The 15,097-nt window shown below is 48.4% G+C and overlaps 1 protein-coding gene across 1 annotated transcript in view; it reads right to left on the bottom strand.

Annotated features, from left to right (window-relative positions):
• The window catches only part of CCDC114 (coiled-coil domain containing 114), a 23,080-nt gene that overhangs the window by 1,827 nt on the left and 6,156 nt on the right, over window positions 1–15,097 (bottom strand). Inside the window, exons 4-12 of the mRNA XM_006897336.1 lie at window positions 9,899–10,021; window positions 9,580–9,693; window positions 7,278–7,345; window positions 5,995–6,182; window positions 5,360–5,494; window positions 4,996–5,078; window positions 4,424–4,592; window positions 1,091–1,254; window positions 874–980 (exon numbers count right to left, since the gene is read on the bottom strand). Of these exons, the coding sequence (XP_006897398.1) occupies window positions 874–980; window positions 1,091–1,254; window positions 4,424–4,592; window positions 4,996–5,078; window positions 5,360–5,494; window positions 5,995–6,182; window positions 7,278–7,345; window positions 9,580–9,693; window positions 9,899–10,021 (1,151 nt within the window). The remainder of the gene's footprint in view (window positions 1–873; window positions 981–1,090; window positions 1,255–4,423; window positions 4,593–4,995; window positions 5,079–5,359; window positions 5,495–5,994; window positions 6,183–7,277; window positions 7,346–9,579; window positions 9,694–9,898; window positions 10,022–15,097) is intronic.

The following is a 15,097-nucleotide window of genomic DNA, read 5'->3' as shown; positions in this document are numbered from 1 at the left end:
TGTGTGTGTGTGTGTGTGTGTGTGTACGGTCAAGTAGGATCTGACTGGTAGAGGAGATTGTCCCTCCTTCTCCAACTGAGCGTCTGGTAAATTTGAACTGCTCACTTCCGGGATTGCAGTGTTGCAGACGGAGGGTCCCTAAGAATGGAATAATTTTATAATTATTAATAAAGAGACAAACAGCCAGGAATGTGATAGAGCAGAGAGCATCAAACAGGGGGCCAGCAGTTCTCGACTGAAGACCCCAAGTCATGTTTCTCTGTGTATTTATTGATAATCGGGGGCAGCAAATAACAAAAGGAATTCCTTGTCAATGAAGCTGAATTTTTCTCTATTGCCAACCTAAGGCTCAGGAAGTATTTCCCAGGAAGTAACACTCTGGGGGGCCCTAGTTGTCTCCTGTCTGCAGGAAACAAACAGCTCATTTTCTGGGATCTGCCACAAGAGAAATCCTAACTTATAAATCTGCAATTCCTTCAATTCCTGAACGAGGATTTTCATAATAATATTTGGTATAAAGTTTGGCTTCCCATATTGCAGTGCCACTTCTTGCCACTAGGCCACCAGAGCTCCCAACATAAATTAAAAAAAAAAAAAAGACTTAGTCCCGGTGGGGTGGGGGACAGGGAGAAAAGTGCAACAATGAATGAATGAATGAAAATCCAAAATCTCTATAAATGTTTGTGAAAATTATTAAAATAAAATTTAAAAAAACTTAGTCCCCTAAATGAGGGTGTTCCCTCTGTGTGTCCCCCAGAGCACCCGCTGCCCTCATGCCTCTCAGCCTGCCCACTCATGCCCCAGTGTCCCTCAGCCCCTGTGTGTCATCTGTCCCTTCGGGCTCTCCCACCCCCCCCTTGGGCTATTCCTCACAGATTGTCGGGGACCTGAGGTGGGGTCACCTTCCTCCGGACATCATCGGGGCCCTGGCCCAGCAGCATGAGGGCTGCATCATACAGGCTGGTGGAAGTGTAGCTGTGCTGTAAGAGGAGCGGGCAGCGGTCAGCTCTGCCCAGGCCCACGGGCCTCTCCGCCGGGTCCACGGGCCTGGGCCTCTCTGAGGCCTCCCACCACCTGCCTGCCCATCCACCTTGGAGTTGAGGAAAGCTTGCACCACCAGCAGCTGGATCATCCGCTTCTCAATGAGACTCAGGTAGAGGCCAATGTCCCGGTCCCGCATCTGAGTCTTGACCCCAAGGAGGTCATTGATGGCTGAGCTGTCACACTGGGCCTTGGTGAACAGGAGCTGAAGGTCTGGGTGGAGGGAGGCGGCGGTCACCCAGCAGCACCCCACAGGGTGTCAGTCAGTCCGCCCTCCCTCTCAGGCCTCTGGGAAGGGGTCCCCCTTCCGTGAGATCAGGAACCGAGCCTCAAAGACAGAAGGAGAACTTAGGAAAGTTCTAGGAAGAATTGACCCAGCTGCCAAGCTGCTCTGAAAGCAACCACAGCAGGTCGTGATGGGGGTGGGGGTGGGGGGAAGGAGGACACATCCCAAAACTTAAAAGTGAAAGACCAGCCTTACTGGTCCGATGGAGGATGGTGGAACGTCCAAGACCAGGGCCCTTAGCCACTGCTCAGGTCCTGGCCCTGAACTTACCCCTAGAGTCAACTTCCAGTCAGACCACAGACACACGTGGAAAGAAGACAGCAACACCAGGAAGGATGGACGGATGGATGGAAAAAGGACAGATGGACGGACACTAGAAGGGTATAAAATGGATGGCTGGACACTGGTCAAGTGAATGTAAAATGGTTGGATGGATGGACAGTGGATGGGTAGATACAGAATGAATGGAGGGACACTGATGTTATGTGCCTCCTGCAACTCATAGCGACCCTATGTACAACAGCCCTAAACCCTGCTCTGTCCTGTGCCAATCGCACTGCCTCTGACACACCCATCCCGAATACCGCAGTCACTGAATCGATCCACCTCATAGAGGGTCTTCCTCTCCTGCGCAATTAATTGTTCTAGAATTCCTATTCTTCTCAAGGTTAGCCACAGTTTCTGATGATCCACACAGTCAGATGCCTTTGAATATTCAGTAAAACACAAATAAACAATCTTCTGACATTCTCTGCTTTCAGCCAAGATCCATCTGACACCAGCAATGATATCCTGTTGCCACTTCCTCCTCTAAACCCAGCCTGAACATCTAGCAGTTATCAACGGTTTTTTAAAAGCTGGTTTTAGCTGATCTCCAGCAGTATTTTGATTGCATGTGATATTATACTGTTTGATAATTTCCACATTCTATTATTATTATTATTATTATTATTATTATTTATTGTGCGTGTACCATCAAATCAGATCTGACTGGTACAGGAGGGAATTTTTCCCTCCTTCTCTGGCAGAGCATCTGGTGGATTTGAACCGTGTGCCTCTGGGATAATTTCCACATTCTTTTGGGTCCCCTTTCTTGGGAATGAGAATAAATAAGGACCTCTTCCATCCAGAATTTCCTGGTGTAAACCAGTGAGCATGTCCAGGCCTGAATCTGTTAGTTGAAACATGTTAATTGGTATCATTTCTGGGGCCTTATTTTATTGCCATTGTCTTCAATGCTGCTTGAACTTCTTCCCTCATCACCAATGGCTCTGTGTGTGTGTCTCTGTGTGTGTGTGTCTGTCTGTGTGTCTTTGTCTGTGTGTGTGTCTGTGTGTGTGTGTGTACCATCGAATCAGATCTGACTGGCACAGAAGGAGATTGCCCAGCCTTCAGTGAAGCATCTGGTGGATTCGAATTGTGTACCTTCAGGATTGCACTGCAGCTTCTTGCCACTAGGCCAGCAGAGCTCCCTGCCACAGAGCTCCCTACCAATGGCCCTCGGTCACATGGTACTTCCTGAAATATTTCAGCGTTGACCAATTTTGGGGTTTCGGTGCAGTGACTGTGTATTCCCTCCATCTTCTTTTGATGTTTCCTAGATCATTCACGGTCTTTCCGATACTATCTCTCTATACTGCAACTGAATTTGTTTTTCGGTTCTTTCAGTTTGAGAAATGCTGTGTGAGTTCTTCCCTTTTTCTTCTCTAACGCCAGCTCTTTGCTCATTCCATTGTAATGCTTTCCTTTGTCTGCTCGAGCTGCCATTTGAAATCTTCTGTTCATCTCTTTTATTTCATCTCATCTCTTTGTTTTGGCTTCCTGATGGTCTGGTGCAATTTTCAGTCTCTTCTGATACCCATTTTGGGTCTTTTCTTTCACCCCTGTCTCTGTAATTACTGCCTGCTCTCTTTATGGGTAATATCTTTGATGTCATTCCTGAAACTAGGTCTTTGATCATTAGTGTCCAATGCCTCGAGCCTATTCTTGAGATTATTTTTAAATTTGGGTGGGTTAGACCCAAAGTCATACTGTGATTTTTTAAATTTTTATTTTATTATTTTGTGTGTGTGTGTGTGTGTGTGTGTGCCGTCAAATTCGATCTGACTGCTACAGGAGGAGATTGCCCCTCCTTCTCCAGCAGAGCATCTGGTGGATTCGAACCCTGTATCTCTGGGATTGCAGTGCAGCTTCTTGCCACTAGGCCACCAGAGCTCCCTCATACTGTGATTCTTAAGGACAGGTTTTCATTCTCCTCAGCTTCAATTTGAACTTGCACATGAGTTACTGATGGTCTGTTCCACAGTCAGCAGCTGGTCTGGTTTTGAATGCTGATACTGAGCTTCTCTAATGATTCTTTCCACAGATGTCATCAATCTGATTCCTGAACGGCCCAACAGGTACGGCTGCCATCTGTGATTCTTAAAATAAGGTTTTTCTATGAAGAAATGATTAAGTGCGTACAATTCAGTCGTTCTATCTCTAGCCTCATTTCCGTCTCCAAGTCCATAATTTCCAGCTACTAACGGATGGACATGAGATGTTATTGTTGTTGTTGTTGTTGTTGTTGTGTGCCATCGTGTCGACTATGATTCACAGCAACCTTAGAGGGGGAGATATAAGCTGGATGGGTGGACCCTGGATAGCTAGATAAATGGATGAAAACAGGATAGATGGACACTGGATAGACAGATCTATAATAGATGGATGGACAGATCCTAGATGGATGTTTGGATGGATATAGGAGAGATAAATAATGGAGGATGGATGGATGGATGGATGGATGGATGGATGGATGGATGAACACTACTTAAATATGTGATGGATAGTGGATGAGTGAATGGATAGATATAAGACAGATATATGGACAGACACTGGATGAATTGCTATAGGACAGATGGACAGTGGGAGGATAGATACAGAATCAGCGGCTGTATGAACACAACCCAGACTGGTAAAGAAGGGATGGATGAAAGTTGGACAGATAGACTCTTGCAGGTAAAACCCATCACAAGGACCTCAGGAAGGACCACGCACACGCTCACCCCATGCTCTCATAAGGGAAGTGGGGCGGGGCCAGCTGCTGGGGGTGCCCACCGGCCTTGAGCTTCTCCAAGAGCTCCCGCAATTCCTGGAACTCTTTGTCAAGGGTCACGGCCTCCTCGTGCACCTCGTCCACACGCTGTTGCATCGATGCCCGCTGCTGCTCTCTCTGTAAGCTTTGGGCCTCTGCATCTGCCTGGACCCTCACTATGGACTCCTGGATCTGGGAGGAAGGGGCAGGGAAGGGCACGGCGTTGGGCTGGGGGTCTGGACCTGGAGCAGAAGTGGGGAAAGGCCAGGGGGTGTGAGGCGGGGTCAGGAGTGTGTGAGAGGCGGGGTTTTGCGCTGTGAGGTGGGCGTGGTTGTGTGCAGTGGGCGGGGCCCTGCATGACAGCCGCAGAGCCTATGAGGAGAGAGGCTGTAAGAAGATGGGCGGAGCTTCGAGAGATGAGGCGGGGGTTCGTGTGTGGGCGTGGCTTCAAGGAAAGGGGCACTAGGAAAGGGGTGACTTTCAAGGGGAGGAAAAGAAGAGCAAGGAAAGGGAGGCGGTAGGAGCGAACCAGAGAGAGAAGGCAAAGGTGGTGAGGGGAAATGGAGGGAGGGGTTTCTTCAGGAGGCTCTCTCACCTCCTTAATCTCCTCCCGCAGATGCTCCAGCTCTGAGTTCTGCTCGTTGATGAAGTTGAACTCGGCAAAGTTCCGTTCTTCAACTAGAGCAAGGAAAGGCATGGCCCAGAGGGAGATGCACACAAGGCAGATTGACGGGAAGGAGGTGTGAAGACAGGAAGACAGCAGGGGAATGGAGGAAGAGAGGGCCGAGGAGAAGGAGGAGCAGAAATCCCACAAGAGGGATCAGGTGACACAGCCAGAGTGCGAGAGAAAGCGATCTAGTTGGGGAACCCCAAAGAGACACCCAGATGCACGCTTGGGGAGAGAAGCACAAGGATTCCTCTGGGGCGCGGGGAAGGAGAACCCCTGGGGCCCCACTCACTCTCCTGATACTTCTCCACCAGCGTGGTCGGGTCACTCTCCCCGGTCAGCTGGGACAGCTTATTCAGGGCCTCCTCGTATTGCAGCACCAGCTTCTCCTGGGAGGTCTTGCGGAGGCCGAGGGACACTTCCTGGGCTGGGGGACATGGAGTCGTGAAGGCTCTGGGGGTTGTCCTGTCCATTGGACATCCTCATGTGGCCGAGCACAGGCAAGGTGCACCAAGGCCTCCTAACCCCCCACTTCTCAGAGGTCTCAGCCCCCAAAGCATGCCCTTCCTCCCTCCTCCTCCTCTTCCATCATCCCTCTTTGCCCCTCTCCCTCCTCCTCTCCTGAGCTTCACCCTCCCAGGCTCCTAGTCCATTTCAAGCCCCGCCTCTCCCTTATTATAAGCCACGCCCCTTTCGGAGCCATGCTCCACCCCTCGTCCCTTAGGGGCCACGCATAACACTGCGCAGCTTTGTCCCGCCCCCACGCCTACCCTATCCAGAGCCCCCGACCTCCTAGGCCCCGCCCTCCTAAGGTCCCATCCTGTGGAGCCCCGCCTCCCCATGGACCCTGTCCTGTGCCCATGAGCCCCTGCTTCTCCCTCTGGGTGATCCAGCTTGGGGACCCCGAGGTTGCAGCCCACGCCTCACCTTGCCTCGCCTGCTTCTCCAGGACGGCGGGGTCCAGCGGCCGCTCGTTGTGCTTCAGCTTGAGGAAGGCGTGCAGCTGCTCCAGGTGCGAAATCTGGCGCTTCAAGGTCTGGGCCTCCGTCTCATTCTGAGTCACCTCCTTCTCGGCCCGCTCCCGGAGCAGCCCTATCTTGATCTTGGCTTCCTCTCTGGGAGGTCGGGTGGGGGAGGGAAGCGGGAAGAACCACTCCAAGGTCAAGAGCATTGAAAGTTGGGTTAGGGAGACAGAGATGGCGAGGGGACAAACCACACACTGGGCTCCCCCCAGGGATGCAGAAAGGAAGCAGGGGCAGGTGAGCTCCGTTTCTTCTGCGGCTGCAGGCTCTTGAGTGCAGAGACAGTGGGACCCCCAGAGACAGGCTCAGTTCTGGAGGGTCTCTCTGAGCTGCAATGGACTCAAAGGCAAGAGGCTTGGTTTGGGGTTTTGGGAAGATAATCAAAGGAGCTCTGAGGGGGGTGAACGTTAAGCTTTCGGCCACTACCCGGAAAATAGAGGGTCTGAATTGGTCCCTCCCTTGCGGTTGTTGTTGTGTACCAGAGAGTTGGAACTGACCCTAGCTAGACCCTCCAGAGGCTTTTCAAAGGCAATTAATTGCACAGAAGGAGATTGCCTAGCTTTCTCCAGCAGAGCTGCTTGTGATCTTGAACCATGTACCTTCGGAACGGCAGCGCAGCTTCTGCCCACAAGGCCACCAGAGCTCCCTACATTATGTTTGTTGTTATTTGCCCTCGAGTCGAGCACGACTCATAGTGACTCTATGAACAAAACGCCTGAAGCCCCTCTACAACTATCGACATTTATCAAAGCTCACAGAGTTTCCAGAGGCATGTTATTTAGGACGTGGACGCCATTCCTGCTTCCAACCATTACGTTTACGAAGCTATCAGTCATGCAGGAGATCGTCCACCTTTTTCCCGCGGCCTGTGGGTTAGTGCCACTCCCTCCAGCCTGCGCCACTGGAAGGAGCCCCTTTCCATCCACAACACAGCCCAGGAAGCCCTTCAGGGACCGGCCAGCATGGGGTCTGGTGTGTCTTTGACAGTAATCAGAGGTCTCTCTGTCCCAGATGGGCAGGATAAACCGAATCACAGCATGACATCAGAGTGTCAATGCACAAACAGAGACACTTTATGAACAATAATATTTCCTCCCTGCCAACTGACGGGGCCATGGAAAGCTTTCAGGCTCTGCCTTATAGAAAGGTGTGCTTCCTGTCACCCGAATGCCTTTGAGGGGGCCCTACCTGACACTGTAGGCTGAAGTGGAGGAGACCATGAGGGTGTTGACCGCTTGCCTCAACAGCTGGATCTCCTGAAGAAAAGACAAGAAAAGTCTGATCCCCTGGGTCACCCCTTCATGCTGTGAACCCGCCTGGTTAGAGCAGTCCCTTTGAGCCTTTAAAATGAGCAGCTGGTCAGGAGAGGAGATGTAAAGAGATACAACAAACAGCCTTAGGAGAGAAGGAAGTGTTTCTCCAGGGCTGGAAGCAGGAGTGGCATCCACTTCCTAAACAGCGTGCCTGTGGAAACTCTGTGACCTTTGACAAATGGCGACGGTTATGGAAGGGCTTCAGGCCTTTTGTTCATGGGGTCCCTATAAGCCATCCTTGACTCAAATGCAATCAACAACAACAACAAAAAAACACACACCCAACCTCAGAAGGCAGGAAGGGCTAGAAAAGGACTAGTGGAAATGGGAACCACAGGGAGGAGGTGGGAAGAGTGCTTTAACATCAGGGCTTGTTATAGATCCTACAAAAGAGATACTGTTCCTTTTTATCTGACATTGTAACAAGGCTGCACTTGTGGTAGCTCCTCTCCGAGCTTAACGATTCCGCCCAAGGACGACAAGAAGAAGAAAGATGCCAGAAAGTCGACCAAGAAGGACAAAGACCCAGTGAACAAATCTGGGGGCAAGACCAAGAAAAAGAAGTGGTCCAAAGGCAAAGTTTGAGACAAGCTCAATAACCTGGTCTTGTTTGACAAAGCCATGTATGACAAAAGTTGTAAAGAAGTTCCCAACGATAAGCTTATAGCCCCAGTTGTTGTCTCTGAAAGGCTGAAGATTCGGGGTTCCCTGGCTAGGGCAGCCCTTCAGGAACTGCTAAGTAAAAGACTTATCAAGCTGGTTTCAAAACACAGAGCTCAAGTCATTTACACCAGAAACACCAAAGGTGGTGATGCCCCAGCTGCTGGAGAAGATGTATAAATAGGTCCAACCAAATGTACATTTTAAAAAAATAAAACCTTAGGGAGCTCTGGTGGCCTAGTGGCAAGAAGCTGCACTGCAACCCCAGAAGTGCGTGGTTCGAATCCACCAGATGCTGTGCTGGAGAAGGAGGGACAATCTCCTCCTGGTACCAGTCAGATCTGATTTGATGGAACACACGCACAAAATAATAAAAGCGGGAGGGGAAATAAAACCAACTTTACTCAATTAAAAAAACAAAACAAAACCAACAACAAAAGAGACACTATGGATGTTGAATGGAGAACCTTTTGGCTACATAAGCATTTGCCTATATCACCATAAAAAGTTGAAATTAGCAAGCTCTGGTGGCCTAGTGGCAAGAAGCTGCACTGTAATCCCAGAGGTGTGTGGTTCGAATCCACCAGATGCTTTGCTGGAGAAGGAGGGACAATCTCCTCCTGTATCAATCAGATCTGGTTTGACGGTACACACACACACACACACACAAATAATAAAAGGGGGAGAGAAAAAAAACCAACTTTACTCAATTAAAAAAAAATAACAACAACCCACCAAAAGAGACACCGTATGGATGTTGAATGGAGAACCTTTTGGCTTCATAAGCGTTTGCCTATATCACCATAAAGAGTTTAAATTAGGTGAGCTCTGGTGGCCTAGTGGCAAGAAGCTGCAACTGCAATCTCAGAGATGCACGGTTTGACTCCACCAGATGCTCTGCTGGAGAAGGAGGAACAATCTCCTCCTGTACCAGTCAGATCTGATTTGACGGAACACACAAAAAATAATGAAATAAAATATTTTTTTAAAAAAGTTTAAATTAGATAAATAAAGAAGGAAGAGGAATCTCGTACCTTTTTCTTGAAGTCTGGGGTAATTGAAAATGAAAGTTCAAAATGAGACCGTGAAGGAGGGAGGAAAGAAGAGAGGAAGAGAGAGAAAGATAGAGAGACGAAGGATAGAAAAATGAAAAGAGAGACGGATGGAGAGAGAGAAGGGGAGATGGCAGAGGAAACCATGGACGAAAACAGTGTCCGTCCTCTTTTCATAAAGAACGTGGAAGGTTGTAGTGGTCCCTGACAGATGTGAGTGGCCTCACTTGCTAACTGATTGCCCTGGGTGACAATATTCAAAACCCTCCCTCTGTGCTCTGCTGATATAAATCAGGCTACTCTCTTGGTTATAGGGCGTCTCCACTCCAGGACCTGAGTGGGGCCCAAGCAGGAAAGGTAGGCAGTGCTGCGGAAGCCCCCGGTGGAGACAAGTTCTCTGACCCCGCTCCCACCCCCATAGCTCCCTCTCGAGCAGCCAGGGCCCCAGGGTTGCCTGCAGGTGACCTTGTGCAATTTGCGGTCCACATTCAGATAGCGTCTCCGCTCCACCCGCAGCAGATCCAGCTCCTCCCGGAGCGACGCGTTCCTCACCAGCTGGATGTCAAAGCGGCAGATGGCCTGGAGTAAGGGGCCGGGGGTGCATCATAGCCTGAGAAGGGGACCCTGAGCAAGGCCGTGTCCCTCCCAGGGTCTGGGCCTCAGTCTTCTTCCCAATGGGGACCCTGCAACTCTGGGGATCCTATCCCTTGATCTCTGTGTCCTGGGCCATCCTACTAGTGCAGCCCAGCCAGGGAGGGCTGGAAAGCCAAGAGGCCAGCCCCACCCTGTCCAGCTGGTCCTCCAGGATCTTGATCCGCCTCCGGACCTTGCACTTCTGATCCGCGAAGAACGCCGGCCCCTTGGCACCTTTCTGATTGACAAAGAGCCGGGTCTCCCACTCCAGGATCTGGAAGACATAGAGGGTGAAGTCTGCGTTGCGGGCTGAACGTGGGAGAGTTTGAGTAACTGGGGTGGAAGGCAATGGAGTGAGGGACAGGGGCTGTGGCTGAGTGTGGGAACCTCTCTGGTCCCTTCACCTCACCCTTCAGCACCTCCTTTGTTAACAGTCCTCAATCCCCCAGGTGGTTCTGGTGGGCTTTCTAATACACCACCCTGACAGTCACAGGATCCAGGTCTTAGACAATCACAGAGATTGGCCTAGAAGTGGACATGTGACTCAAGATGGGCCTATCAAATCCTTTCCTGCTCTGCTATGACAAATGCATGGACCAATCAAACCCTTGTCTGATCTTTTGTAGGTGGAAATATTCCACACAAACCAATCAAATCCTTTCCTGATCTTTTGTAGGTGGGGAAAAACTCCACATGAATAAAATCAAATCCTTTCCTAGGTATTGGTGGGGAGAAATACAAAGACGAATATTACCCTGGTCTTTTTTCATTTTAAAACTTTATTTCTAGGGGAGCTCTGGTGGCCTAGTGGCAAGGAGCTGCAACTACAATCCCAGAGGCGCACGGTTCAAATCCACCAGATGCTCTGCCGGGGAAGGAGGGACAATCTCCTCCTGTACCAGTCAGATCTGATTTGACAGTACAAGCACACAAAAATAATAAATTTTTTTTTTTTTAAAAAAAAACCCAACACTTTATTTCTGCAAAGCCAATTACGTATCCTGGTCTTTTTCTCTTTTTTTTTTTTTAATGGGAAAATGCCAACTGAGTTTTTCTCTGGTGTTGAGGAGGAGGGTAGGTGCATAGGCCGATCAAATCCTTTCCTAGTATTTTGAGGAAACCATATGGTTTTCCTCAAAGATGGGACTCCAGGACTGCACTGTCTTTGTCCCCATGACCTGGAGGATCCTGGCCGTGCCTGATAGCAACCGTCTGTCCAGTCTCCTAGGCTGTAGTTCTGTCTTAGAGGACTTGTAATTGAGGTGCTCCTTGGAGGCAAGGATGGTGAACCTTTGTCTGACATGCTCGGGGCACACTGTTAGAGAGGGGCCAGTCCTTGGAAAGACGTTGTTGTGTACTGTCCAGTCGGAACCAACCCACAGCTGACCCTCCAGCAGGTTTTCAGAGGCAGTTAACCTCAAGGGAGGAGATTGCCTGTCCTTCTCCCCGCGTGCCTTCGGGATTGCAGTGTGGCTTCTTGCCACTAGGCTACCGAAAAAGAACACTAAGCTTGGAAAACCAGAGGGTCAACGGATGAGAGGAAGACTCTCAAAGAGACGTACTGACACAGAGACGGGCCCAAACGGCCTTGAGCAAGGTGCAGGCTGCAGAGAGGTCAAGGCTCAGAGATGCTGCAACTCATAGGATCAGCTCAGAGGGTCGCTGCGAGCTGGGGTCGCCTCGGTGGGGCCCGCCAACGACACCAGCAACCTAACAAATCTTCATGGGATGAAACTACCCACCTTTTTCTCATAGAGAGGATAGTGGATTCAAACTGCTAACCTCTGGGTTAGCAGCACGAGACGTAACACACGTAATACACTCCCAGGGCTCCTTCCTGGGGAGATGACGCCTAGGAAATCCTAGCAACAGGATCACTGAGGACCAACATCATTTCAACAGCGGCACGACTGTGCGTGGAATCTCATTGAAAGATAAGGGCTCTGTTGTGTCATTGGGACTAGACCCGTGAGGTCAGGCATGTCTTCTGCCTGGTGACTTTGAGAAGATTAGGCACAGAGAGGTGCACACACAAACAGGGGGAGTCAGATGCCACGTCAAGATGTCCAAGAAACCTAAGGCTACACCCGTGTTTATTGCGGCTTTGTTCACAAAAGCAAAGAGTTGGAAACAACTCAAGTGCCCATCAACAAACGAATGGATAGAGAAGCTCTGGTATATTCACACAATGGAATACTATGCAGCATCGAAATACAAGGAACTCATGAAACATTATTCAAAATGGGTGATCCTGGAGGACATTATGCTGAGTGAAATATCTCAGTCACAAAAAGACAAATACTACATAATGCCACTGTTACAAAAGAGGACTGACATCGGGGTTGAAGGGAGATTGAGAAAGATGGAATAAATTATGTATAATGCATTGAAACAGATGAGGGAGAAAACTGTTTAAAAGGGTTATATGATTAGGTATTAGTTATTATTGTCATGACAGGAGTCAAGAACGAAGGCTGCACAGTGGAGTGGACTTGGGAGGAGGCATTGTATAACAATGAAAGAATTTTTCTTTTACTTTTCAAAGAGAAGAGCGAATTGGGGAGGAGGGGTGGGCAGGGAGAAAAGTTCAACAATGAACGACTGGAAATCCAAAGTCTCTGTAAACTTTCATTAAAATTAATTAAAAAAGAAACCTAGGGATGGCAAAACCAGGGCTGGTGAAAAACTCGGGCTCCCCAAAAGCCAACACACCCGAATACTAGCTCAGGGCAGTTCACGAGTTGGACACCAGATGGCGCGCCGCTCCTTTGGATGACGTTCAACCTCAAACCACTGGACTCAGAGCACAAGGACCCTCTCTGCATTGTTTCTGAATCTGCAATGATTGCAATACAATTTTCAGCTCGGAAAAGAACTCCTTCCTGCACTGAAGTCAAGGCGGGCCAGGAAAAGAGGGTGGCAATATCTCCTGTCATTCTGAAGTGTCAGAAGCCGACCAATCCCCACTTGCCACATACACATCCATGGGTAACTGGGTTTTATAGATAAAATACAAACTTTTCAGCTTTTAGCCCAAGGTGGACAGTTCAAACCTACCAGTCACCACACAGGAGAAAGATGCAGCAGTCTACTTCTATAAAGATTTACAGCTTTGGAAACCATTTGGGGTAGTTCTAGTTTGTCTTACAGTGTCACTATGAGTCAGAAGGATTCCAGCATAAATTTAGTTTATAAGAATTAAAAAAAAAAATCGTTTCGGCGAGCTCTGGTGACCTAGTGGCAAGAAGGTGTACTACAGTCCCAAAGGTGCGCGGTTCAAATCCACCAGATGCTTTGCTGGAGAAGGAGGAACATTCTCCTCCTGTACCAGTCAGATCTGATTTGACGGTACACACACACACACCAAAAAAAAATAAAAAAATAAAATTTTAAAAAATAGTTTCTAAGTTGTCAGGATGTAAAGGGTCGGTTGGATCAAATAAAACTTTCACCACTGCTACCACCTTGGACAGCTCCTGAGAACTGGTTATATTAACACACGGTCAGGAACTAGTTTCTAAGCTGGCGCTGGCCTCTTAGAGACCATTGTGTCCATTATCTACAGAGCCCAGGAGGCACAAATGGCGTGGCTGCGAATCAAGAGGCTGGCAATTCTGCCTATCTTTCTCTAGATTCGAACCACCGACCTTCTGGTAAGCAGCCTACCACGTTACACACGACACCACAAGTGTTCCCCTTTACAAATTCAAATACTCCCTCGTACAGATCATTCCATTGCACAAATGGGTTACAACTGATTTCCTGAAATCCTGGTGGCCCTCTGGGTTGTTTGCCATTTGGGCTGGCCTTGCCAACTCAAAGACCCCCATAGGTTGAATCCACCAGCTGCTTCACGGGGGGAAAAAGATGGGCCCTGCAATTTATAGCTTCTGAAAAACTACTCGAGGGCCAGTGATGGGTCAGTTCCAAGTCGATGTCTCACGACAACAACACTATGAAGAATGCCTCCATAAATACAACTTTACATGCATCTTGGCTCCGGGTGCATAACCAGAAGCTTCTGGGTGGGAAGGAGGGCTAGCAACAGATGAGAATCTATTTCCTGTGGGGTCATGACTCTGAGTATTTCTTCTAACACTGTTTCCTTGGAAACGTACTAGTTAAGATCAATGTGGAAGGTCAGCTGTATTCCTAGACCACAACCATTACTGTAAAAACGATCCCTTAAAAAAAAAAAGTGACCCTTCTGCTGGAGAAGGAGGGGCAATCTCCTCCTGTACCAGTCAGATCCGATTTGATGGTACACACACACACACACACACACACACACACACACACACATTTTTTAAAAATTACCCTAAACTACACCAGATTGATGGGTTTGCGAGGGGACACACAAACCCCCCAAAAGCCTATGTAATCAATATTCCATGATGTTTCCTATATCTTGAATGTTTTCTTTGGGGCTGAAAAGCTAAACACATGAAGCACAATTTAGAGGTCTGGGGGTTTTTTTATTAATTTTAATGAAAGTTTACAGAGACTGGATGTCCAGTCATTCATGGTTGCACTTTTTTCCCTGCTCACCCCTCCTTCTCAATTCGCTCTTCTCTTTGAAAAGTAAAAGAAAAATTCTTTCATTGTTATACAATCCCTCCCCCCAAGTCCACTCCACTGTGCAGCCTTCGTTCTGGACTCCTGTCATGACAATATTACGTAATCATAGATCCCTTTTAAACAGTTCTCTCCCTCATTTGTTTCAATGCAGTATACATTATGTATCCCCTTTTTTCTCAATCTTTCCCCAACTCTGATGTCAGTCTTGTTTTAAAGCAGTGGCACTATGCAGCATTTGTCCCTCTGGGACCGATATATTTCACTCAGCGTAATGTCCTCCAGGCTCACCCATTTTGAATAATGTTTCATGAGTTCCTTGTTTTTCAGTGCTGCATAGTATTCCATTGTGTGAATATACCAGAGTTTCTCTATCCATTCATTTGTTAATGGGCACTTAGGCATGTATCTGCTTGGGTGGTGGTAATGGTTTCTTTAGGGTATATTCCCAGTAGTGGAATTTCTGGGTCAAATTGTATTTTTATTTGCAACTTTTTGAGAAAGCTCCAATATAGCCTTCCATAGTGGTTGCACTATTTTACAGTCCCACCAACATTAAATAAGGGTTCCAGTTTCTCTGCATTTGTTGTTTGCTCTTTGTTCTGTTGAATTTTGCTATTCTTCCTGGGGTGAGATGATATCTCATAGTTGTTCTGACTTGAATCTCTCTGAGAGCTAGGGATTTTGAGCAGTTCTTTTTCTGTGCTTGTTTCCTATCTGAATGTCTTCTTTGGTGAAGTGTCTGTTCATATCCTGTGCCCATTTTTCAATTGAG

This window comes from Elephantulus edwardii, unplaced genomic scaffold (genome assembly GCF_000299155.1).
Source record: "Elephantulus edwardii isolate Elephantulus edwardi_28Jun2011 unplaced genomic scaffold, EleEdw1.0 scaffold00208, whole genome shotgun sequence".
Lineage (NCBI taxonomy): Eukaryota > Metazoa > Chordata > Mammalia > Macroscelidea > Macroscelididae > Elephantulus > Elephantulus edwardii.
This window is presented reverse-complemented; position numbering and strand designations above follow the sequence as displayed.